Source organism: Xenopus laevis, chromosome 5S (genome assembly GCF_017654675.1).
Source record: "Xenopus laevis strain J_2021 chromosome 5S, Xenopus_laevis_v10.1, whole genome shotgun sequence".
NCBI lineage: Eukaryota > Metazoa > Chordata > Amphibia > Anura > Pipidae > Xenopus > Xenopus laevis.
The window spans coordinates 77,695,941-77,720,171 of NC_054380.1; the positions used below are offsets into that span (position 1 = coordinate 77,695,941).

Sequence of the window (24,231 nt, forward strand, 5' to 3'; positions counted from 1 at the left end):
AGAGTAGAATTAGCTCTCCAGGGTTTCAGCCAAATCACTCTTCTAGCCAAAGTAGCTAAATATTTAGAGGCAAGCTTAAGAGATGCAATAGACGAATCTCAGAAGAAAGAAACTCTGAAGCGGATTTAATCTGAAGATTCTTGAGGAGGTCTTCTCTAGAAACTTTGTTCTGCACGCGCTCTTTAAACTGAACAATCCAATTCCTTAGCCCTTGAAACTTCTGATGTTGTAATTAAAGGTTTACACTTAGCAGAGGACGACATACCGTATTCACGGTGGGAGTTAAGGCTCCCATACAGGGGCCGACAGAGCGAGTCGGCAGCTTATTGGCCAGTGTGTGGGGCCATCCGACAGGCTTCCCTGATTGATATCTGGCCGAAAGTCGGGCAGATCTCGATCGTGCAGGTTAAAAAATCCCATCAGATCTCGGCCGCATCTATGCAGTGCTGCGATCCGAAAGCCCATATTGGACCCATTTTGATCAGCCCGATATCGCCCACTTCAATATGGGCATATCGGGGAGAGATCGGCTCATTTGGCAACATCACAAGCACTTGCGTATGTCATCCACTATACAGCCACAACTGCTACCAAATGGGAGAATGGGGCTAGCGCAGTACTCCAGCAGCAGGGAAAACCAGCCCAGGCTGACTCCCTGCTTGACCAAAGCTCACTACAGAGCCCAATGAAGAAAAAGTCAAACTGTACTAAAGGTATGACAGAAAAAAAAACATAGAGCTGAGGGGGGGGGGTTTCTTACCACCTTGATTGCTCTGCTATTGGTTCCTACTGTCCTAATGGGGGGAGGGATCTCATTGTGTGCAGCTGTTGGACATTAAAGGGATACTGTCATGGGAAAACATGTTTTTTTCAAAATGCATCAGTTAATAGTGCTACTCCAGCAGAATTCTGCACTGAATAACATTTCTCAAAAGAGCAAACAGATTTTTTTATATTCAATTTTGAAATCTGACATGGGGCTAGACATTTTGTCAATTTCCCAGCTGCCCCTGGTCATGTGCCTGCACTTTAGGAGAGAAATGCTTTCTGGCAGGCTGCTGTTTTTCCTTCTCAATGTAACTGAAGGAATCTCAGTGGGACATGGGTTTTTACTTTTGAGTGTTGTTCTTAGATCTACCAGACAGCTGTTATCTTGTGTTAGGGAGCTGCTATCTGGTTACCTTCCCATTGTTCTTTTGTTTGGCTGCTGGGGGGAAGGGAAAGGGGGTGATATCACTCCAAATTGCAGTACAGCAGTAAAGAGTGATTGAAGTTAATCAGAGTACAAGTTTACCATTTGTAAACTTTAAAAGGTATCAATACAGAGATTAACTGACCGCATTCATTGTTCAGACTTGTGACACCTCTATTGTTCACACCCCTAAAGCCCTGTACTGTTCACACCTGAGACCCAGACTGAAACTGCCCACATTGTTCACACTTTATACAAAATGCTAATGGGGCACCAGCACTGTCTCACTGTATGCATTACATATTAGACTAGCACTGCGTATCTTGACAGCGCTATATAAATAAATGATGATGATGATGATGGTCCTGATTTTCCTATCTCCTGCTCTGTTCTGTCTTCCCTATGCTCCCTGCGTGTGTCATACTTTGCCTGACCTATGATCCCTTTGAAACATTAGCCTGGTATTTGTTCTGGGGGTTTGTTAGCATTTGAAAATTGTTGTTAGGGGCCCCTATGGTGTTAAATCATATGCTGGGGTACTGTATTATACACAGGGGAGGAGGAGGCATATGTATTTATGGGTATGTCTTAATATGACAACTTTTTTCACATACGAGTGGCATCCCTGCCGGTGCCAGGCACAAGGTAGTTCGGCACCCTAGGCAAGAGTTTCAATCAGTGCCCCCTGTCCTGTATTACCATTTACCTGCTTACCATGATGGTTTAAAAAAAGAGAAAACAAGAAAGTGTACAACACTTTTTCATTTATATTACTGCCCCCTGTACCTGTAAGCCCAGCAGCCATCCATAATACAGCCCCCCCTGTACCAGCAGCCAGCCATCATACTGCCCCCCCTGTACCAGCAGCCATCCATAATACAGCCCCCCTGTACCTGTGCCAGCAGCCAGCCATCATACTGCCCCCCCTGTACCAGCAGCCATCCATAATACAGCCCCCCTGTACCTGTGCCAGCAGCCAGCCATCATACTGCCCCCCCCTGTAGCCATCCATTATACTGCCCCCATACCTGTACCAGCAAGCTCAGCAGCCATCCATCACACAGCCCTCCAGCAGCCATCATATTGCCCCCAATCTTTACCTGTGCCAGCAGCAGCCAAAAATAAATCTGATCACATCACAAATATAAGTATTTATGTACTAGTGCCGCGCCCAGCCCAGCAGCAACGGCAAACATATGGCCCCGGCCCAAATCTGTATCTGGCTGTGCCAGCAGGAAGCTTCACATTTTCACAGTTATAGAAAGAATGTCTTCAGTTCAGTGGAACTGTGCAAGGCTGAGAGCAGCGAGAGCCACACCAAGCAGGTCGTCTGCTCTCTGCCACCCAACCGCACCGCACAGAAGGAGCTATTACTTGCTGGCAAGAGGGAGAAGGTAAAGAAGGGGGATTCCACCCGACTGAGTGACCATGATTACTGAACAAATTATTAAATAAATGCTTGAAAAAAAAAAAATATGAAAAAACAGAAAAAAAAGGCCCTTAAAAGTGCGCCCCTCAATGATGGCGTCCTAGACAGCCACCTACTCTGCCTACCCCTAGTTCCGGCCCTGATCCCTGCAGTGAGCACCAACCATCTGTTTTTTTTGGTGTGCTATTAAAGTTAAAAGTGGGTGTGGTCTAAAAACAGGGAGTGGCTAACACTGGTTTCCATTATTGGCCCTCCACCATGCAGATTAGAAAGATTTCGGCCCTCGGTACCATAGAAGTTGGACAGCACTGCCTTAGGGGAAACACTATCTTATTTTAAAGCAGTTCTGTTGTGCAGATGTACAATGTACTGAGACTGAGGCTGCCTTCACACCAATATTACACCTAAAAAAAAAATACATTTGTTGGTTCAAGAATACATTTTAAAGAGTATGTGAATTATTTGCAATGTAAACAGTATAATGTAGTAATAAAAATTACACCATAAAAATCACAACAGAATCATTTATGTTTTGATGATTTCCAACAACCCCTAAAATTTGCTTCTTAGCCCAGAGTACCCTAAGCATATGCAATGACACAAACCAATAAGAATCAAGACAGGGACATGCTGTGGACAACTTTGAAAGCTTGGATCATTACTGCAGGGATGCTGAACCTCTGTGCTGGTACAGTATGCTCAATATCTAAAATACATTTCTAGCCATATTCATTTTTAAGGTTTAGCTTCTGGCTTTGTGTAGAAAAAACAAACATCTGTAAAGTCATAGAAATACCTGCAATGTATAAGTGTCATATATAAAATTAAAAAAGGCAAAATGTCCATGTAACAAGAAATAAGTAAGGGAATTCAAATAAAAGAACAAATGAATTAACATGTTTTGTGTATAGGGCAAACTACAGTCAATATGTCAGTTAACCTACCAAACAACCTGTTGCTACAGTATTACTCGTCACACACAGGCTACACTCCCTGTGTGTGCCATACTCTGCCTTTACTATACTCCCTCTGTGTGCTATACTTTGCCTGCTACCTGTGGGACGTGAGCCTGGTAGGGGTTTGTAAACATTTGTAAATTGTTTGTAAATATGCTGGAGGTGCTGTGTTATCCACTGGGGAGGAAGTATATGCATTTAAGGGTATGTTTAATAGGACTTGCATTTTCACATGAGTGATAGCCCTGCAGTGAGCACCAACCATTTGTTTTTTTGGTGTGCAACCACAATTAATGTGGACATTTCTTGTGGTAACATGGGTGTGGTTTAAAGTGGATGTGATTTAAAAACAGAGAGTAGTCAACAATGACTTCCATTATAGGCCCTCCATCACGTGGGGGGGATAAAAATTCCGGGTCTCGGAAGTTGGGCAGCACTGGTCTAAACATTGAACATCAAATGCTCTGCCTTCTACTTCAGTCATGTTGGGCTGGGAGTGGGCGGATCCTTCCACGGACTGGAGTAAAAATGTCATCTGCGGTAATTATAATCTTGGGGGCGGCAGTTTTGTAAATATCTCGCCCAATCATTTTAACAATACCAATATGCTCCTGTTTGACTTACCAGCCATTACATTGGGATATATTAACTGTGCTACTGATGTTAAAGGAGAAGGAAAGGATTTACATGAAAATCCCTTTAATATAATTACCATACTTCTGCCTCCCAAACAGCTATAGCAGTTCTTCTGGATGAGCATTATTTATCCAGCTTGCTGTCTTGAAAGTAAGCCCTCTCTTGAATAGATTGCAGTTGCCATTTTCAAGCTGCTGACATCAATTCCGCCCGTGTCTCCTACACTGTAAACTGCAGCTTTAGGGAGAGGGGCTGTGCAGGACTGTCTTGAAAAAACAGAGGAGAGTTCCGATTGGACAATGGGATTAAGTGGGCGGGGCTAACGAGGGCAAGACTTTCAGCACCTACAGGCTGAATATGCTAATGAAGAAAAAAAAAAACGGCAGCAGCAGCTCAGCAGTGAGGTGCGCATGTGTTTGCACGGGGAAATCTCTGTTGGAGGAGAAAGGAAGCAGCTCTGGATTGAAACAGGTACTTAATAGCAGGACCTGACTTTGCCATTACAAAGTCAAACTAAGCAACATTACATTGAGCTGGGGGAATATGTTAGAGACTATATTAAGGCTGAGATTTTTAGGGAATGTTGTTTAGAGACTTTCCTTCTCCTTTAATTAAAAGTTCTTCTAGAAATATATGTAGGATGGTGGGTTCTGTAGTCCAACAATGGCAGAGAGTCACATTCTGCACATCCATCATTGACAGGGAATATATGACTAAAATAGAAGTATGGCTTAAAGTATCTATGGCTACAATTAGGTGGATACAAATGTTAGGTTACTAATGACACTGGTATAGCCCTTATGGGAAGTCAGAAACATAAAAAGGGATAAATAGTGATCTGTCTGTATATTGCATCTTACAGGAATTCTGAAAAACGTGAAACTGACTGGGTTAGGGTCTGCCTGAGATCTCGATCTCTGTAAAAACACCTCCGCTCCAGGTGTAGAAACTTAAACCAATTCATAGTAGGAACTGAGAGAGAGCAATCAAAGCAGAGCTTACTGGTAAAGGAACAGTAACACCAAAAACAATGTGTTTTAAAGTAATACAAATATAATGCCGTTTCGCCCTGCAGTGGTAAAACTGCTGTGTTAGGATAGATGGGATATTAAATTAATGAAACCAGTTTTTATGAACTATGATAATGCATTCTTAGAGACCCACTGCATTCATTTGAATTCCACTTGTACATATTCCTTTCACGATATAAAGAGAATAATTAAAAAAAAAAAAAAAAAACATATCATATAACAGTTGAATGCTGGCATTCGGGCAACAAATAAAACATCACACCATAAGCAATCATACCAAAAACAATAATACACATTGAGGTGTGATCCTATAAATAGTTTCTTTTTATTTTATTTATAGTTCTTGAAGCCGTTCGTTAAGTATTGGGAAAATACATAAATTGTTGCTAACAATAGGGGGGTGAAGGAGAAATAAAGAATTATAAATACTGGAAAAAATGGCCTCATTACTATATGTACAGACCTGTTTCACTTCATACATCTTAATGCACTGGGAAGCGATTGTTTTTAAATTCACACTCACAGGATTTGTAAGCAGTGCATTAGAGTAGGCACCTCAATCTGCACAAGGCAGTCCATTTAGTTTCCTCATCACTAAGGTGTATTTGACAACCCGAAGCCTCAGTCTGAGCCACTGCTGATACACGGCTCTGGTTTCTCCTGTGCAGCATGCTGCATTGTGCTAGGCTCCTTGTTCCCTTTCTTCTCTTTGCTTTGGAGTCCCTGCAGAGTAAGGATAAGGTTGCGGATTTCTTCCCGCTTTGTTTTCATTCTTTGTTGAGGGAACCAATCCATTAAATTCATAGGCAGGTCAAAACTCTGAATAGGGTTCTAAAATAAAAATATGCATGAAATAATAGTGAAACAGGTTATCTAAAGCACAACGAAAAATGTTCAAGCTAGAGAATAATACAAAAAGAGAAAGGGGAAAATACAATTTAATTGCCACTGAAACAAACGTTATATGGGATCCGTTATCTGGAAACCCATTATCCAGAAAGCTCTGAATTTACGGTAGGGCCGACTCAATTTTACTCAAATAATCCAAATTTTTTAAAAAATTTCTCTGTAATAAAACAGTAACTCTTGAAACATATGTTTTCACCTTGTGGGTCTCGTTTTAGGAGTTTCTGACTCATTGGTGTTGTGTATGCAAAGACATATTTATTTTATTTTGTTTTTATTTTCTTTTAGGATCTATGTTTAAGTAAATTTATTATGATAACGTTAGAGCATTATATGTAAAATAATATGCTTTGTACGTGTTTCAGGACATCTCTTAATATTTCAGTTGGCATGAATACTGTATGTTTTAAAATGCAATAAAAAATTATTGATGAAAAACAGTAACTCGTACTCGGACTCCCAGCTAAGATATAATTAATCCTTACTGGAATCAGAACACACCTTTTGGGTTTATTTTATGTTTAAATGATTTACTAGTAGACTTAAGGTATGAAGATCCAAATTATGGAAAGATCCATTATCTGCAATATCCCAGGTGCCAAGCATTCGGGTAACAGTGCATGTACATTAAACCAATGTACATGCAGTATTTCTATATTTATAGTGGTTTGTTCTCCTGATAAAGGTCTCAGTCAGAGGACAAACATTGAGGATACGTTGGATCAGTTCAATATTTTTCTTTAAATGAAGCCCTTCGAGTGCGGCTATAGCTGTTGTCTGCGGATATAAAACCATTTTTGCAGTTTGGTCATGGTTTATTTGCCAATCTAGGCTTGAGGACATGTCTTATGGTGCACCTTCCACACCTTGGTAGGGGTGTTTGTGTGTATTTTGGGGTGCTTAAAAAACAACATGCTCAACGTAATCTAAACTGAGAAGAACTGAGCATACTCATAAATCAAGAGTCAAACAAAATTCCAGAGGGAGGGGGCAGAATAGGTTAGAGGAGGAGAAACATTTCTAAGTGATTAAGGGGATGCTGCAGCCTTAATGTTAACCTTTTAATAACCAGAGTGCCAGTTATCTAAATATTTCAACGGGGCTGTTCACTGATTACATTTTTATGGAGGGGGTTTACATGTCCTTTAAAGGACCAGTAACACCAAAAAAATGAAAGTGTTTTAAAGTAATTAAAATATAATGCAGAGTTGCCCTGCACTGGCAAAACTGGTGTGTTTGATTCAAAAACTCTACTATGGTTTATATAAACAAGCTGCTGTGTAGCCATGGGTGCAGCCCTTCAAAACTGAAAAAGGAGACAAGGCACAGGATACACAGCAAATAACAGATAAGATTTTGTATACAATGGGATTATTCAGAATTTATCGGTTATCTAATGTGTTTGAATGGCTGCCCCCATGGCTACACAGCAGTCAAAAAATAGCATGATGGCTGATGAGTATTAGAGAACCTGTATATGGGATTTTGGGATTGTCTACCCACTGATATCTATCAAGCATATATTATGATTGTATCTGTGTATGGCCTTTTTAAGAGAAAGACATTATATGGATTATGGAATTAGATCAAACGTACAGCCAATGCCTGGTAAATACCAATGTGTAGTAATACAACGGTGATGGATAATTTAAAGTTCAGTGTAAAAATAAAAACTGGGTAAATAGATAGGATGTTTAAAATAAAAAAAGTTTCCAATATAGTTGGTTAGCCAAAAATGTAATGTATAAAGGCTTTAGAGACTGGATGTCTTACATAATAGCCAGAACACTACTTCCTGCTTTGCAGCTCTCTAACTCTGAGTTAGTCAGTGATTTCAAGAGGGGGGGGGGCACATGGGACATAACTGTTCAGTGAGTTTGCAATTGATACATAGCATGCAGCTCAGAGTCAAAAGCAAAACAGTTATGACCCATGCGCCCCCCCTCAAGTCACTGATTGGTTACTGCCTGGTAACCAATCGGTGGAAACCAATAGAGTAGTGTTCTGGCTATTATGTTAGACATCCAGTCACTTCAGCCTTTAAAGGTTACATTTTTGACTAACCAACTATATTAGAAACATTGGTTGTTTTTTGCACAGCCTGTTTACCCAGTTTTTATTTTAATACTGAACAATTCCTTTGATATGAAAGTTTTTTGCTTTGTAAAGGCAAGTAAGCATTCTACCTTCTCAGGGACATTTGGCCTCAACGGAGGGCAGAATAGTTACATAAACCATTTAGCTCATCAAAAGAATATCAAGATGTTAAACTACATAATTAAAAATGCCAAGAAAACACACCTCAAAAAAGCTTTCCACATACTGCAAAATATAAACACCACAATCACTGAAGTTGTTTTGTTGAGGCACTCTGGTACTAGAACCTTTCATGACATCTTTGGAAAAACTTCTTTTACTTCCTTTTCGGACTTCCCATTCCACCTCAAGATACCTGAAAAAAAAGACAAAAATATGACACAATACAACACATCTATAAGAAGTCTAATTGTAGGAAAGATTATCACAAAATATTCACTTACTCTCGTAGTGTTTTGACCACTGTGGAACGAGAAGGACCTCTCAGAGAATCCATTAGAAGAATACATGGCCTGCAAACAGAGAATAAGCAGCTCCATCACTGAAACCAGCAGTATTAATGCCAGTGGTATCTGGTTTAGACACAAAACAAGTAGTATCTTCAAGTACATATTTACCGAAATATAAGGAATATTTTGTATACTGAAGAGGAAACACAGAATATTCAGCCAAGTGAAGGAGAAGTCATTCATTTTATATCTAAACTATACTATACACTAATGATGCAATGAATCCAGGATTCGGTTCGGGATTTGGCCTTTTTCAGCAGGATTCGGATTCGGCAGAATCCTTCTGCCCGGCCAAACCGTGTCCTAATTTGCGTATGCAAATTAGGGATGGGGAGGAAAATCACATGACTTTTTGTCACAAAACAAGAAAGTAAAAAATATTTTCCCCTTCCCACCCCTACATTTGCATATGCAAATTAGGATTCATATTCAGTTCGGTATTTGGCCAAATCCAAAATAGTGGATTCGGTGCATCCTTACCACACACCATGCTGAAACCTTCACAATTGCATTACAATGTATGAATAATGAACACATGCACTATTACACAGTCACATATAAAAGTCCAAGACCAAGTAGTGTTTCAATGCAAATACTACTAAACACGTCAAGGTTTGAATAAATGAGAAAATAAAACACTTTTCTTTTTGATCAATTAACTTAAGGATAGTTGGAAATAAACCCTAACTATACAGGCACCTCGGATTTATACCATATTCTCTCAGATAACAAATTCAGTATAGAACTTAAGAAGATTATCAGTCAGCATTCTCACTCAATTATGGAGGATTTTTAAAAGGAGTATTCCAAGTGGTTAGACGTTCTCAGTGTCCTTTTCATTTTAGGCTCAGTCCTTGCATATCAATCACCTCCAATGTAATTCTATAGCCAGTAGCATCCTTGAGGCAGTGGAGAAAATCTCAACACTACAATTCGACTGATACTGATTGCATCAGAGGAAAAACTTACTTTTAAAATTAAGTTTTTTTTGTTTTTTTAAAACATATACAGAGTGCATACATTGCATGCATACTATATTAGTGACCTTACAGACTATCTGGATGAAAACCTTCCGTTTGTCCCACATGTTTACCAGATATCTCTAGAGTATTTTACTGTACAACATGATCACCTTACCAATTGTAACAATAACAGCATAGGAAAAAACTACACCTGCAGGTATCCCATTCACCTCACAGCCATATACGTTTGCAAAATTCACACATTCTAACTTTAATCCCCCTATTTGAATGTAAATTAGATTGTGAGTTTTCACACCTCAACCATGGAAACAGTCCTAATTCCTAAAACCTGCCCAGTTCATGTACAAGCCAATGGCAGAGGTCCGTTGAGCCATTTGGAGAAGTTAATAGCCTTCCTGACATTCGAGTTTTCTTTTCTGAGAAAAATTCTATTCATATGAATCAAATACGATTCAAATTTTCGGGTCGGAACCATTCGATCGAATATTAGCTGTTCTAATTTTTTCTTAAATAACTTCTCAGTCGAATTGAAAAAAATGTCAAATGTCATGCCTCAACAACACTTTCATAGCCGTAAAATGATTCGCTTCTACACATTCACCAAGCAGTAAAAGTGCTTATTTATATTTAAACACACTTTCTAAACAAATCATTCCTTATAGCATGCATAGGGTTAATGTAAAGCCTGTTACAGAGCTTCTTTCAAGCTATGGGTCATTTTAGAGCAACAAGGACAAACATTAATTTTTATATTCAATATTCAAGAAGAGTGCATGTTCAAAAAGAGAAGATATTACAAAATAAACACACATACAATATACAGTTATATAGGGTTTTCGGAGTGTTTTATTTTATGTTAACAGGAAGAAAATGCCTTTGTTCCCCTGTGACTAGCTGAAAACTGGGCACACATTTCCAATGGAATTGGGTCCGTGAATATGTGCTCCATAAAAGGGGAATTGTATCCCTTTTATTCTAATGCGGAGACTTACTTTCTCATTAATACTATCCTATCTAATACGACTAAGGCATCAAATAGTAGGGTTTACAGGCTAGTTTCTGGGATATGGCATTAGTACTTCCCAGTTACCAGCTTAATATTGGCACAATGTGTTTTATAGGTGGGTGATTAAAATGATACCTAACATGAAGGATGTCTGTCCGGTCCCCCAGACACAGCTTCTCATAACTAGTTAGTATGGAATGGCTCTTTTCGGTATCATTATGAAGCAAAAATGGCTTGCATTGTGATCCCACCAATTAAACATATTGCCTGCAGTGATCCAGATTAGTATAAGGAAATTGCCTTCTTTCACATTTTCCTGTGATTACATTGGATCACTGCAAAAGCTGTGTCCACAATCAGAATTGCCTCATTAGGGTACTGGATCAAAAATGGATGCAAATCAGTAGAAAGATCCACACGCCACTTTTCTTTTCTACAAATTGAAAACTTACTGCTTGCAAAAGAATTGTTTCAGATGCCATTTTCCAGCCTCTGACGTATAATTTTCATCTGTAAGGCTTGCATCATCACTGCATTCATCCTGTGGGGTGAGAAAGTAAAGACAGCGCTTATTTATAGAAGGATACATCACAGACATTTGTAAGTATTGTGTCCCTTGCCTTTAACCTGTGCATTAGTCCTCTTACATAATACTGCTGTATGGATAACTGCAAACATGGCATTATGATTTGGACAGTTTTTTTAGGGTACAGAGACAAAAGCAAAATCCATTAAACTTTTGAGTCGCTTTTCCCAGAAAACAACAGGAATCCCCAAAATAGACCAATGTCTCACATTAATAACCTCATGTGTTACACTAATGTCGGTTTAGTATTGTAATAAACTGTAAAAAGTTGAAACTGGAGCAGAACATACAGGTTGTACTTGACCCCAGGTCTGGACTGGGAGTCAAATTTGGCCCTGGCATTTCAAGTACCTAGAGGCCCATATAGTCCTCCACCAGCCCACTAAATAGTGACTGTCTATGGGACCTTACAGCAGCCCCTCTGGCATCTACCAGAACCCACAGATTGCCAGTCCGGGCCTGCTTGACCCTTACCCTGGAAAAAATATTAAACATCCCCCCGTGCCGGTTCACCCAAGGTTATACATTCAATAATGCATGACAATAATTCAAGATGCAAAGATGTTTTTGTATAAAGCTTATAGCACACTTTCAGAAAATGCTATCTGTTGATTGACACAACGCTGCTCACCATATTATCCTGATCATCAGAGAAATCTATGAATTCATCTTCAGATTTCTTAGTATCATCTGTTGTTTCTGTATAGCTTATCTGAATTCTGTGCAAACCATCTTAAAGTATAAAAAAAGACATGAAAAATAAAACATGCTGATAATCTGGTGACTGAAAATATCTATAGTATTCAATTTCAGACTAGTAAACAAGACTAAATTAGAAAACTTGAAAAAAATGCTCAATATGCCAGCATGCCATTAGCCTTAAAGGGGAAATATCACAAATGTAATATAAGCTTCCTCATACTGGAGTAAACAGTACATTTTACTAAATAAAATGAATTGAAAATTCTGCATTGTTTCTGAAATAATCAAGTTTATATTCATTATTCCTCTCTCAGCATCTGTTTCTCTTTATTCTGTACTCATGCAGCAGTTGGGTGTCAGATGAATGATCCCCCAAAAGGGGGGCTCCCTTTCCTAGCGGTGGAATTAGAGCTCACTCAAATAACTGATTTTGTTTGTACTGGAATCAAACAAAATAACTGCCTTTTGCACAAATTCTGCATGTAGAGAGACAGGATTTCTGATTATTTGAAGAGTCAGCTATAATACATCTTCTAGGCAAAAGGAGACCCCCTATAAGATATATTGGATCATTCATCTGACACCCAACTCCTGAATAAAGACAGAATGAAGAGAGAGGAATATATATGAAGATAAACTTGATTATTTCAGAAACGGTACAGAATATTTATTTGATTGTATTTAAAACATTGCTTATTTCAGTATGCTGAAGCAAATACAGGTATGGGACCTGTTATCCAGAATGCTCTGGACCTGGGGTTGTCCGGATAACGGATCTTTCTGTAATTTGGATTTTCATAGAGTCATAAGGAGTCATCTAGGAGTCATAAGTCTCCTAGAAAATCATGTAAACATTAAATAACCCCAACAGGCTGGCTTTGCTTCCCATAAGGATTAATTATATCTTACTTGGAATCAAGTACAAGGTACTGTTTTATTATTACAGAGAAAAAGAATTTTTAAATACATTTGAAATACATTTTTAAAATATGGATTATTTGATTATAATGGAGTCTATGGGAGACAGACATTCTGTAATTCGGAGCTTTCTGGATAACAGGTTTCCAGATAACAGATCCCATACCTGTATTACATTTTCATTTTAGAGATGGTTCCCCTTTAAATTAACGGCACACAGCTCAAAAGCTGCTAGTCAGTCAGGGACTAGAACAGGGATCCCCAACCTTTTTCCACCCTTGAGCAACATTCAGATGTAAAAAGAATTGGGGAGCAACACAAGCATGAAAAATGTTCCTAGTTAGTGCCAAGTAAGGGTTGTGATTGACTATTGGTAGCCCCTATGTGGACTGGCAGCCTACAGGAGCCTCTGTTTGGTAGAACACCTGTTTTTTATGCAACCAAAATTTGCCTCCAAGCCTGGAATTCAAAAATAAGCACCTGCTCTGAGGCCACTGAGAGCAGCATCCAAGGGGTTGGGGAGCAACATGTTGCTCACGAGCTACTGGTTGGGGATCACTGGACTAGAAGGAGGGCCACACGGGGCAGAACGGTTCCATTAGTTTGCTTCTTAGACATCTGTCCAATGTTTATAGATTACATTTTTTGCACAGCCCATTTAGTTTCACACTAGGAGACAATAGATTGTAACCAGCACTGGGACAGAGAATGCTGTATAATCTTTCTAACAGTGCTGTGAAATATGCTGTCACTATATAAATAAACAATGCCCACTAGCAGTAAAGATCATTCATTCAGCTTACCTCTCGGTTTTACTGGTGTTTTACACTCATTTGTTGCTCCGTTTATATCATTATTGCTTGTTTCAGAGTCTGAAAATACAGGTTTCATAGAAACATCTTCTTCTTGAAGCCCTTGATCACTTTTTCTTGATCGGTGCCGTGTTAAGCTGTGATTACGTTTAGGTCCCAGTGTATCAATAGCATCTGTCCCAGTGTTTTTGCCGAGTGTTTTCTTTAGTGGTGAATTGGAAGAAACACCTTGTAAAGTAGTCTCTGAAGCATTCTGAGGAAGAGAAGCACTGGTGTTATCTCCTTCTCCTACTGTAGCCGTGGAAGAAACTCCTTGATAGTAAGGATTTGGGTAATGCTCTGGCTTTTCTAATCCAGGGAAACAAATGACAGCCAAAAACCAATGAGCACTGCAAGTTAAAAAACAAAATGGGTTCTTAAATGCTGTACAAATCAACAAGACTGCCGTTCAATGTTGTAACGAGGTCAAATATGTTTTTTCATTTATGTTTCAATACGAAGGACATCCCATTACATATTCAGCAGGTTTAATAGGGACCTCATTCAAAACAAAAATTTGGGAAGATCAGTGCTCCTCACAGACCCAGGTTCAGATGTATACAGGTCAAATAAAATACTTAATGAAAGGCAGCACGGAATACACTGGGTCAGCCCAATAATACCAGTTTGTTAAAGGAGAAATAAACCCCCCAATAAGAAAATCTACTACCCTAGGTAGTCCCCCCTCCCTGCTCTCCCCCCCCCATAGTTATACGCGAGTTTGCTCACGTATCGGTGCAAAGTAAGCGCAGCGGAGCTTATGGGCTCCACCTTCTGGATCTCCAGTCTTCTTTGGGTCCTTCTCTTCAGCTATTGCGGGCACTTTTGGAGCATGTGAAGTTACAAACCAGATGAATGCTCCAACTGCCCATATGCCAACTTTACGCTCACTTACAGAAGAAGACCGGAGATCCGTAAGATGGTGCCCAAGAGCTCTGCTGCGCATCGATACATGAGCAAACTCTTAGGGTCAGTTTCAGGGGTAACAAACTATGGGGGGGGGATCATCGAGGGGGGATTACCTAGGGTAGTAGGAAGGATTTTCTTATTAAGGGGGTTAAGTTATATATATATATATATATATATATATATATATGTAAAAATAATGTCTCTGCTGCAGCTTAATATTCCTGTTCCATTTAAAAATACTTAAGTAATGAGACATATTGAACGTTCAATACCAGATACTATTCCAGAATAGAAAAGGTTGAAAATGAAGGCAAAAAAGCACCAGTTATAACCAAAACATTGGTTTGTAAATATCAGAGTAGGTGACGTCCTTGGACAAACAACTGTGCAACTGCCCCAGGGAATCAGTCTGATGCTCAACCCAATCAAGTCTTACAAGGTTAGAAAGGTGTATGGAGTGTAGCAACGCAAGTAATGTGTGATTTACATTTTAAGATTTTACATACGCTTCGTTAAGCGGAACAAATATGAAATCCTTTTGAAAAATATCAACATGTCGAGTCCATGTTTTTACTCTTCCGTGTCTTCTTTGCTGTAATCTGGAACAAAAACATATTTTATATCCCATGGTCTATGATTTATTATGTAAATATTCTTGCTGTAGTATTAATAAAATGGGGTTTGATTTCCCAGGGTCTAAGGCAAAATAAAGGGAATTCCATTTCCCATAGAGTTCATTTAAAGCAAATAATTCTAATGAACTGAAAACTGATTTTGTACAATAAAGCACTAACTTGTACAGGTATAGGATCCCTTATCCGGAAACCCGATATCCAGAAAGCTCCGAATTACAGAATGGCCGTCTCCCATAGACTCCATTTTATCCAAATAATCCAAATTTTTAAAAATGATTTCCTTTTTCTCTGTAATAATAAAACAGTAGCTTGTACTTGATCCCAACTAAGATATAATTAATCCTTATTGGAAGAAAAACCAGCCTATTGGGTTAGTTTAATGTTTAAATTAATTTCTAGTAGACTTAAGGCATGAAGACCCCAATTACAGAAAGATCTGTTATCTGGAAAACCCCAGGTCCCGAGCATTCTGGATAACAGGTCCCATACCTGTACTTGATAGTAGCTAAGCTGCATGAATCCGTATTAGTAGCAAAACAGTACTATTGGGTTTATTTAATGTTTAAAAGTTTTTTAGATGGCTTAAGGTATGTAAACCCAAATTACAGAAAGGGCCCTTATCCTGAAAATAACAGACCCCAATCATTCTGGATAATAGATCCTATACCTGAAGTGGACTAATTTAGAGGTTTACAACTTTGTCATACCATCTCTCTTTATATATCTGTACTTACGTTAAGTTTGCAGTATCTTGGAGGTTCCTTCTTTCTCTCTGATTAAGTCTTTTATAGAAGAAAGAACTAAAAATATGTATTCTGTCTGCATCTTTTCTCAGCTTTTCAAGAACCAAATACCTGCAAAAAAGTTTTAACAAAAAATCAGCTCTCGTCTGCTCATGAGTCTACATCATGGTTCCAGGTATTTCTTTTATTCCAACCATGTGCTCACTGCCAACACAAATGGCAATTAAAGCATTATACATGCCGATTAATATACATGTACTGGTACCAGAGCTAGGCGCATAACATATATGCAGAAATCAGAGACCCCGCTACAGCTACACAGAGCTATAATAAACATTTTTTTTCTTTTACAGAATATGCAAACAATTGTAATAAAAAACATTTCTGTATATATCTGAATGAGGCATAATAAACTTACTTTAAATAGAAATCAATTATTACATCATTTAAAAACTCCCCTTCATTAAGACAATGGAGATCTTCATTAGTCACAGAGATCCCACCTTTAGCAGGAGGAGGTGGATAAACAATCAGCCTGAAATTAAACAAAGTAACAGAAAAACTTATTACATGGTAAAACAATTTAAATTAACTAGGGATGCACCGAATCCAGAATTCAGTTCGGGATTCTGCCTTTTTCAGCAGGATTCGAATGAATCCTTCTGCCCAGCTCAACCAAATCCAAATCCTAAATTGCATATGCAAATTAGGGGCGGGAGGAAATCACTTGACTTTTTGGTCACAAAACAAGGAAGTAAAAAGTGTTTTCCCCTTCCCACCCCTAATTAGCATATGCAAATTAGGATTCAGTGGAGTATTCAGCCGAATCGTTAGCGAAGGATTCAGGGGTTTGGCCGAATCCAAAATAGTGAATACGGTGCATCACTAAAATGAACCCCCCCAAAAAATACAATGGTCGATATTCACTGAAATATAAGACAACTGCCTTAACGGAACAGTTCAGTGAAAAAATAAAAACGGTGTAAATAGATAAATAAATGTAATAATAAAAAATGTTTCGAATATAGTCAGTTAGCTAAAAATATAATGTATAAAGCCTGGAGTGACTGGATTTCTAATATAATAGCCAGAATACAACCTGCTTTTCAGCTCTCTAACTCTGAGTTAGTCAGTGACTATAAGGGAGCCACATGGGTCATAACTGTTCAGTGAGTTTTTTATTTTGCACAGCCTATTTACCCAGTTTTTATTTTTAACTATTCATAATAGTGCTGAGCTTCTATTTATAAATATTCAATGAAATAAGCCTGCATAAATTGCTGCCTACTGAGGGGAAGCAGATGCAATTAATATGGCCTATTAGTGTAAGTGTAAGTATTAGTATAAGTGAAAGCTATCTTACATTTAAGAAAAGCATGCCAAAGCAAAAATGTTAACTTGACCAAGGCAGCAGGTATCATTTGTGTTGAGACAATGTAGGATGTAAACTTAGCCATTTCAGGGGGCATACACACTCTCTCATATCAGAGACAACATAAGCTGCCATATGATAAATGGTAAAAAGAAGAGCTTCTACAGGCATCACCATACTGTCAGATTTCTATAGAGGCAAATGAGGGATAATTTGGTTTAACCTGCATTATTTAAAAGTTGGAGGCACCTTAAAAACACAAACACACACTGTGTGCCACTGCCATTAAATGTAATGACTGCCAAGTTAAAATAAATAAGAAGATTACAGTTAAAATAAATAGATTATCACACTAGAAATCTACATTATAAATAATAAAACCGCCAAGTAATTACTTACTTTTCTACTGGCCCTACAAACACTGTGTGGGTGTCTCCCTCATCATCCCCAAAAATCTGAAGCTGAGAAGAGTTTCTTAATTTCATCCTTGTTTCTGTTGCAGCCTGTACAGATGAGATTTTATATCAATAATTTAAATCTCCTGTATTTAGAATACAGTACCATCATAGGAACGTGTTAGTATAAAGTAAATGATGCACAAGGAATCAGCCCGTGCAAACCGGTGTTCACCCGACCTTCCGAAACAGCTAAAAGTCCTTCTGAGCCATTTCAGTGATGCTGGGCTGGGGGCGGCGCAATATTTCCATAGGCAGTTACGAATTAAAACAGGAATTCAGCCTATGGAAGGATCGCTTCACTCCCAGCCCAGCATCACTGAAGCAACCCGGAAAATCAGTTAGCTGTGTGAGCAAGTCGGCAGCACACAAGTTGTGGGGGCTGGGGGCGGCTTTGAGCAAAATGATTCCTTGTCCAGCATTTACTTTATACTTCCACGTTCCTATTATTTTTATAGGAAAGTGTCAGTGTCACTTTAAGGGCTTTCTTCCAGGTACTCCCAAGAATATATAGGCAGTTTAAGATAGTGGAGGTTAGGTGTTATAAAGTCTATACTGCTTTGGGCCAATTCATAAGCTATCATAACCCTAATGTTGGGTAAGAGTTTTTATTAGAAAATATAAAGAAGGTTTTTGTTTTTTACTATTACTGGCAATAGGGACTTGTGAGAAAAGTGCTCCCAAAAGTTAACTTTCCCTTTAAAAGCTGTTTTTTCAGTTTTTCCTAATTTCTGCACTATTTTGAAGACTTGTAAAGTTATGGGATCTAGCCTCCAAAAACTTACTATCCAAAAAGCTAAGAAATACACCAATGCAATTTCTCCTTGTGTTCTATTAAACAACAGTTTTTTTCATATTTGATTGATGCTTTTTTCTGTAATAAAATGCCCCTGTGTACACTAAATGACTAAGTTTTATAGTTGTTTTAATGTTTAAATGGTTTTTTTTTTAGTCTTAAGGTATGGTCCTCCACATTATGGAGAGATCTGTAATCCTGAAATCCCAGTCCCAAGCATTTCTGATAATAGATCTCACACTCCGTACTTGCAATTTACAGGAAAACCCAAGAGAAATTTCACTTCCACTATTAAACAGAATGAAAACTCCTCTAACCATAATTCAAAGATTTAGTAAAAGGCATACACATTTCAGAATGAATATAAAAAGTAATTACATTTTTTTCTATGTTTTCCTTCTGTGTTGAACCCATCACTGGAATGTCTTCGCTGTTTTTTGTAAAAGCAACAAGTCTGCCATTGGCATCTTCAAAGGGAATTTTGATAAAAAAGTTTTTGATACCATTTTTTATACCTATATTGTACAGAATTGTTTCGAACCCTACAATTGCTTTCATATCTGGAGCATTTTCAAAGATTAAAACGATGAACTGTTCTTCCAGATCTACGAACAAAAAAAATAGGTAAAAAATACAGGAACAGCAGCTGGAAAAAAATCATTTGTGACAGGCTTTTTTATATGCGGTTTTAATGAAATCGAATGTACAGTTAGTAGGGAGTGCTAGATAATGTAATATTTCAGCTGTCTCTGTGGTGTTCCTGGAACAAAGTAGCCCAATACAAACAAACTATCTCAGGTTTCATCTGTATAAAATATAAAGCTTTTGAAATAAAGAAGTAAAGCATCAGTCTGAGAGCTACCGGTAAGTGGAAAACATCACAATGGTGGCCCAATCAAGAAGAACTGACATGAAAACATAAATTTATTATAGGTTTAATCTCACAGAAATAGAACAAATTTGCGTTGATTAAAGTTCTGTATTGCATCTAAAATAATAAGATTACTCCTGCTTCCAGCTATTGAGCCAGTCATTTTTTCAAGTACAGTTAGCCAAATGTATTATCTAGGCAAAGGTAGCAAGGCCCAAAGATACATTAGAGAAGAACCTGCATAGAGAACCATCTCAGATGCCTAGCCTGCATGTTTAGATATAATGCTAATGTATGATGTGAATGTGATTGTGAACACCGAAATAAAGAAACCCTATTCAACGAGTGCGCATATCCCTTATTAAATATTTCTCAAAAAAAGGCCAATTTTGAAACCAAACATTTAGGAGTTATTTAATAAAAGTCTGATTTTTTCTAGTTGGAGTTTTAAATTGAATTTTACTTTGATGAAAAATAAACCTATCTCCAATACACGAATAAAAATGTGTACCGTTTTTATAAGAAACCTGACTGTATGCAGTGAAATTCTCTCTTCATTTACTGCTGTGGATAGGACTGCTTGGCAGGGAAACAATCATACGTATGAACAGCAGGGGGAGCCCCTGCCTTACTTCTCAGCCATGCAGAACTCTATCAGCTTTGTTTTTTCCCTGTAGAAAAGTCAGTGACTGTGTAGAGATTTGTAGTGGATTTTATTTTGGCTTTACATCCCCTTTACTGTTTTCAACTCCAGCTGCAGGGACAAAGCTCACTGAGTCAGATTTTAACAGATAAACCTGGATTCTATTTGGAGGATTATTTTGCTGCAGCCACTGGTTCTGCAGAGCTGGAGAAAGTTTGTATAAAACAATACAAAAACTATAAAATCCACATTAGATTACATGACAACACAGGACCCAGTGCTGTCTGTATATTTTGATTATTAATCAGTCTTGCTGTATCGGCTTCTGGCAGATATTATTAGACTTGTGCTGTTTTGATAATTTATGACGATCCCTAAGCAGTCCAGACCACACTGATCATGTGCACAGTCTTGGTCTTGCAAAGATGTTTAACAAAGTTACAGGATGGTGACACCCTGCGGCCAACTTTGAAAGCATAAATCATTTGTTTAATTAGGCTTGTGGTGCAGTAAGTTCATGTTTATTATACAAAATACAGCACTTCTAGCCTTATTTTATTTTAGACTTTACTTCCCCTTTAAAGGGAAAAAAACTAGAATTTTAAAAGATTTATTAAACTCTGACGCTGTAAAAGTCCAAATAAAAAAGTGCTCCATCTCAAACCTGCCGAGGTCATGTAGACAGATGACTTATCTGCCTTAACTGACTTAAGATATCATGATCTGTGCTGGGTTTCTTACAATAATACGAAAAAAGTCAGAGTTTTCAAAAGTCATACCAAAAAATTTGTATGATTCAGATTTTATCACGATTTTATAGAGTTATTTTGAGTTAATTTATTGATATATAAGGTAAAAATGTAGAAGGGGGTTTAGTCAAAGCGGTTTTCATAAAATAATGAAAAATATTTGGATTTTAGTAAATAACCCCCTTTTGTTTTTTTACAGAATATGTTAAAAAGAACAAGAGAATGCTTAGGCTAACAACAATCCATCTACATCTTCAAACTATGGACGTTGGTAAAGGGTGGTTCTAGGCTCTTCTCTACTAGCTGAAATACTCTGGTAGAGAAAAAGCAACATGTACCATGAGGCTTCCATTTCTACTTCATTGTTAGCTGCAAAACAGAGATACAGTCTGCAACAGAAATAGAAAGTGAAAATTTCACAGCACATAAGGCTAAGAATACTTACTTGTTGCTCTGCAATCATACCATCCAGTACCATTTTCTCTACTCAATTTAAGACGGGATCGTAGGCTTTGACAAGCAGCAGGTAAAGTTTGGAAAAAGACAACAGGGAGCTTACGAACTGCACACCACTCACACTTTGTAAGTTCGGATGGGTATAGGACTAACTCTTGAGAATTACCATCTTCAGGAAGGACTGGAAACAGAAAGGTTTAGAGTCTTAGAAATGTGCACTACATTAAAGATACACAGACATATGCAATGGTGGCGAAAGCAGTGTCATGTTTTAAGAGATCACTGCCCTCCTCACCATCTAATTGTATAGCCAGTGCAGGGGCATCAGGTCCCTCCATTTTGTCATATAAACAAAGTACCCTAGCAACCATACAATGGTTTGAATAAGAGAATGGAGAGGGCCTATATAGAATGAGTAATTAAAAGTAGCAATAACAATACATTTGTAGCCTTACAGAGCATTTGTTTTCATAGATGGGGTCAGTGAAACCCATTTGAAAGCTGCAATTGAAGCATTTCTTAGAATTAGCCATTCTATAACATTCTAAAAGTTAACTAAAAGGTGAACAACCCGTTTAATAAGAGTCTACAAAATGGAGCCTGCCTGCTTGCTTTGATTTTCGAAACTAAAAAAAAAAATTAAATAATTTTTAGAGTGTAAGTGAAGTTTATTTTGCTTGACTATCATCATAAAATAGGATTTGGAATTATTTCTTAAGGTGACAGGTCCTCTTTAAACCATGGGCAGCATAACTCCTATCAAGGACAAGCAAGAAAGCACCACCTTGTGGCAAAGTCTGTACACAAAGGTGACAACTTGTAAATGAAAACTCACTGCAGAAGTCTCTAAGGCCAGGTGAAATTCAGGATCTCTATGAGCTCAGACACAAATACCAAGAAGCATGTTTTCATGCAATTTTCACTGTCACTTTAACACCAAAGCACATTGTATAAAACCAGGCACATTTATAAATGTGACATTACCTAAAGTTTTTTAGATCATATTTTCATGCCAGACATAACAAGTCAAATGTCACTACTATTGATGGGCAGATTTATTCGACAGACGCAAAATCGCCCGTTTCGCTGCCGGCGAATAAATTCACGAATTTGCAGCAAAAATTCGCTGGCGTTGAAAATTCTTTCTGGCGCCCATTTAGCTGCCGGCGACAACAAATGGACGCCCATTGACTTAAATTGTCACTGCGTCAAAATGACTTTCGCAAATTTTTCGACAGATTCACAGGAAATTTGAGAAACTCGTGCCGAAGCGAAACGGGACAAATTCGCCCCTCACTAGTCACCACCCAAATTTGCTGGACAACACAAGGTTCAGAGTAGTGTAGTGTATTGGCATACAATAAATTAAAACTATATAAATATGCAAATGAAATTACTCACTCACAGTGTTAATTTAAGCATAACAGCACATACCTTCCCATTTTATTGTTATAAAGTCCATAGAAAACTGTAAAAAGAAAAAAAAATGTTTATGTATAAAGATGACCTTAATATTCTGATAACAAATCACAATTTGCAACAAAACATTCGGGAATACCAGGAATACAGCTTCTGAACCCTATTTACAAGAGGGATAGCGATGAACTAGTGTGAAAATGAACTGGAAACTGTTTTACTTCCCAGACACAGTTTGTCTTTTTTGTTTTCTTATACAAACAATACAGCTATTAGTCATGATTTTTATGATGCAGTTTTTATTTTGTTTACACTGCAAATAATTCAGTCTACAATATAAAATTTCATTCCTGAACCAGAAAGTGCATTTTTTTAGTTGTAATATTGGTGCGTAGGTAGCCATCTCAGGTCATTTTGCCTGGTCATGTGCTTTCAGAAAGAGCCAGCACTTTAGGATGGAACAGCTTTCTGGCAGGCTGTTGTTTTTCCTACTTAATATAACTGAATGTGTTGCAGTGGGACCTGGATTTTACTATTGAGTGCTGTTCTTAGATCTACCAGGCAGTTATCAGTTGTATAAAAAAAACATTTTTTCCCATGACAGTATCACTTTAAAGGGATACTGTCATGGGAAAAAATTTTTTTTTCAAAATTAATCAGTTAATAGTGCTGCTCCAGCAGAATTCTGCACTGAAATCCATTTCTCAAAAGAGCAAACAGATTTTTTTATATTCAATTTTGAAATCTGACATGGGGTTAGACATACTGTCAATTTCCCAGCTGCCCCAAGTCATGTGACTTGTGCTCTGACAAACTTCAATCACTCTTTACTGCTGTACTGCAAGTTGGAGTGATATCACCCCCTCCCTTTCCCCCCCAGCAGCCAAACAAAAGAACAATAGGAAGGTAACCAGATAACAGCTCCCTAACACAAGATAAGAGCTGCCTGGTAGATCTAAGAATAACACTCAATAGTAAAAACCCATGTCCCACTGAGACACATTCAGTTACATTGAGAAGGAAAAACAGCAGCCTGCCAGTAAGCATTTCTCTCCTAAAGTGCAGGCACAAGTCACATGACCAGGGGCAACTGGGAAATTGACAAAATGTCTAGCCCCATGTCTGATTTCAAAATTGAATATAAAAAAATCTGTTTGCTCTTTTGAGAAAAGGATTTCAGTGCAGAATTCTGCTGGAGTAGCACTATTAACTGATGCGTTTTGGAAAAAAAACATGTTTTCCGATGACAGGATCCCTTTAAGGAGAAAAAAAACCCAAACTGCCAGAGATGTGCCACTTTATCACAAACAAGTCGACACACATCTTTAAAGTCTATAAAGACTTGTGTCAAGAATAAAGTCTATATTCTTGTCCCTTCTGTAAA

The 24,231-nt window shown here is 38.0% G+C and overlaps 1 protein-coding gene across 4 annotated transcripts in view; it reads right to left on the minus strand.

Moving 5' to 3' along the window:
- Positions 1-5,545: 5,545 nt before the first annotated feature.
- senp6.S (SUMO specific peptidase 6 S homeolog) overlaps positions 5,546-24,231 on the minus strand; it is a 46,109-nt gene continuing 27,423 nt past the window's right edge. For 2 of the 4 annotated variants that reach the window (XM_041563995.1, XM_018264385.2), the window contains 13 exons: positions 22,866-22,899; positions 21,421-21,612; positions 19,091-19,317; positions 17,861-17,964; positions 16,508-16,624; positions 16,081-16,200; positions 15,218-15,310; positions 13,755-14,152; positions 11,963-12,063; positions 11,198-11,286; positions 8,691-8,759; positions 8,452-8,602; positions 5,546-6,075 (listed from right to left, as the gene is read on the minus strand). In XM_041563995.1, the coding sequence (XP_041419929.1) occupies positions 5,866-6,075; positions 8,452-8,602; positions 8,691-8,759; positions 11,198-11,286; positions 11,963-12,063; positions 13,755-14,152; positions 15,218-15,310; positions 16,081-16,200; positions 16,508-16,624; positions 17,861-17,964; positions 19,091-19,317; positions 21,421-21,612; positions 22,866-22,899 (1,905 nt within the window). In that variant the 3' untranslated portion in view covers positions 5,546-5,865. 4 annotated transcript variants of the gene reach the window in all.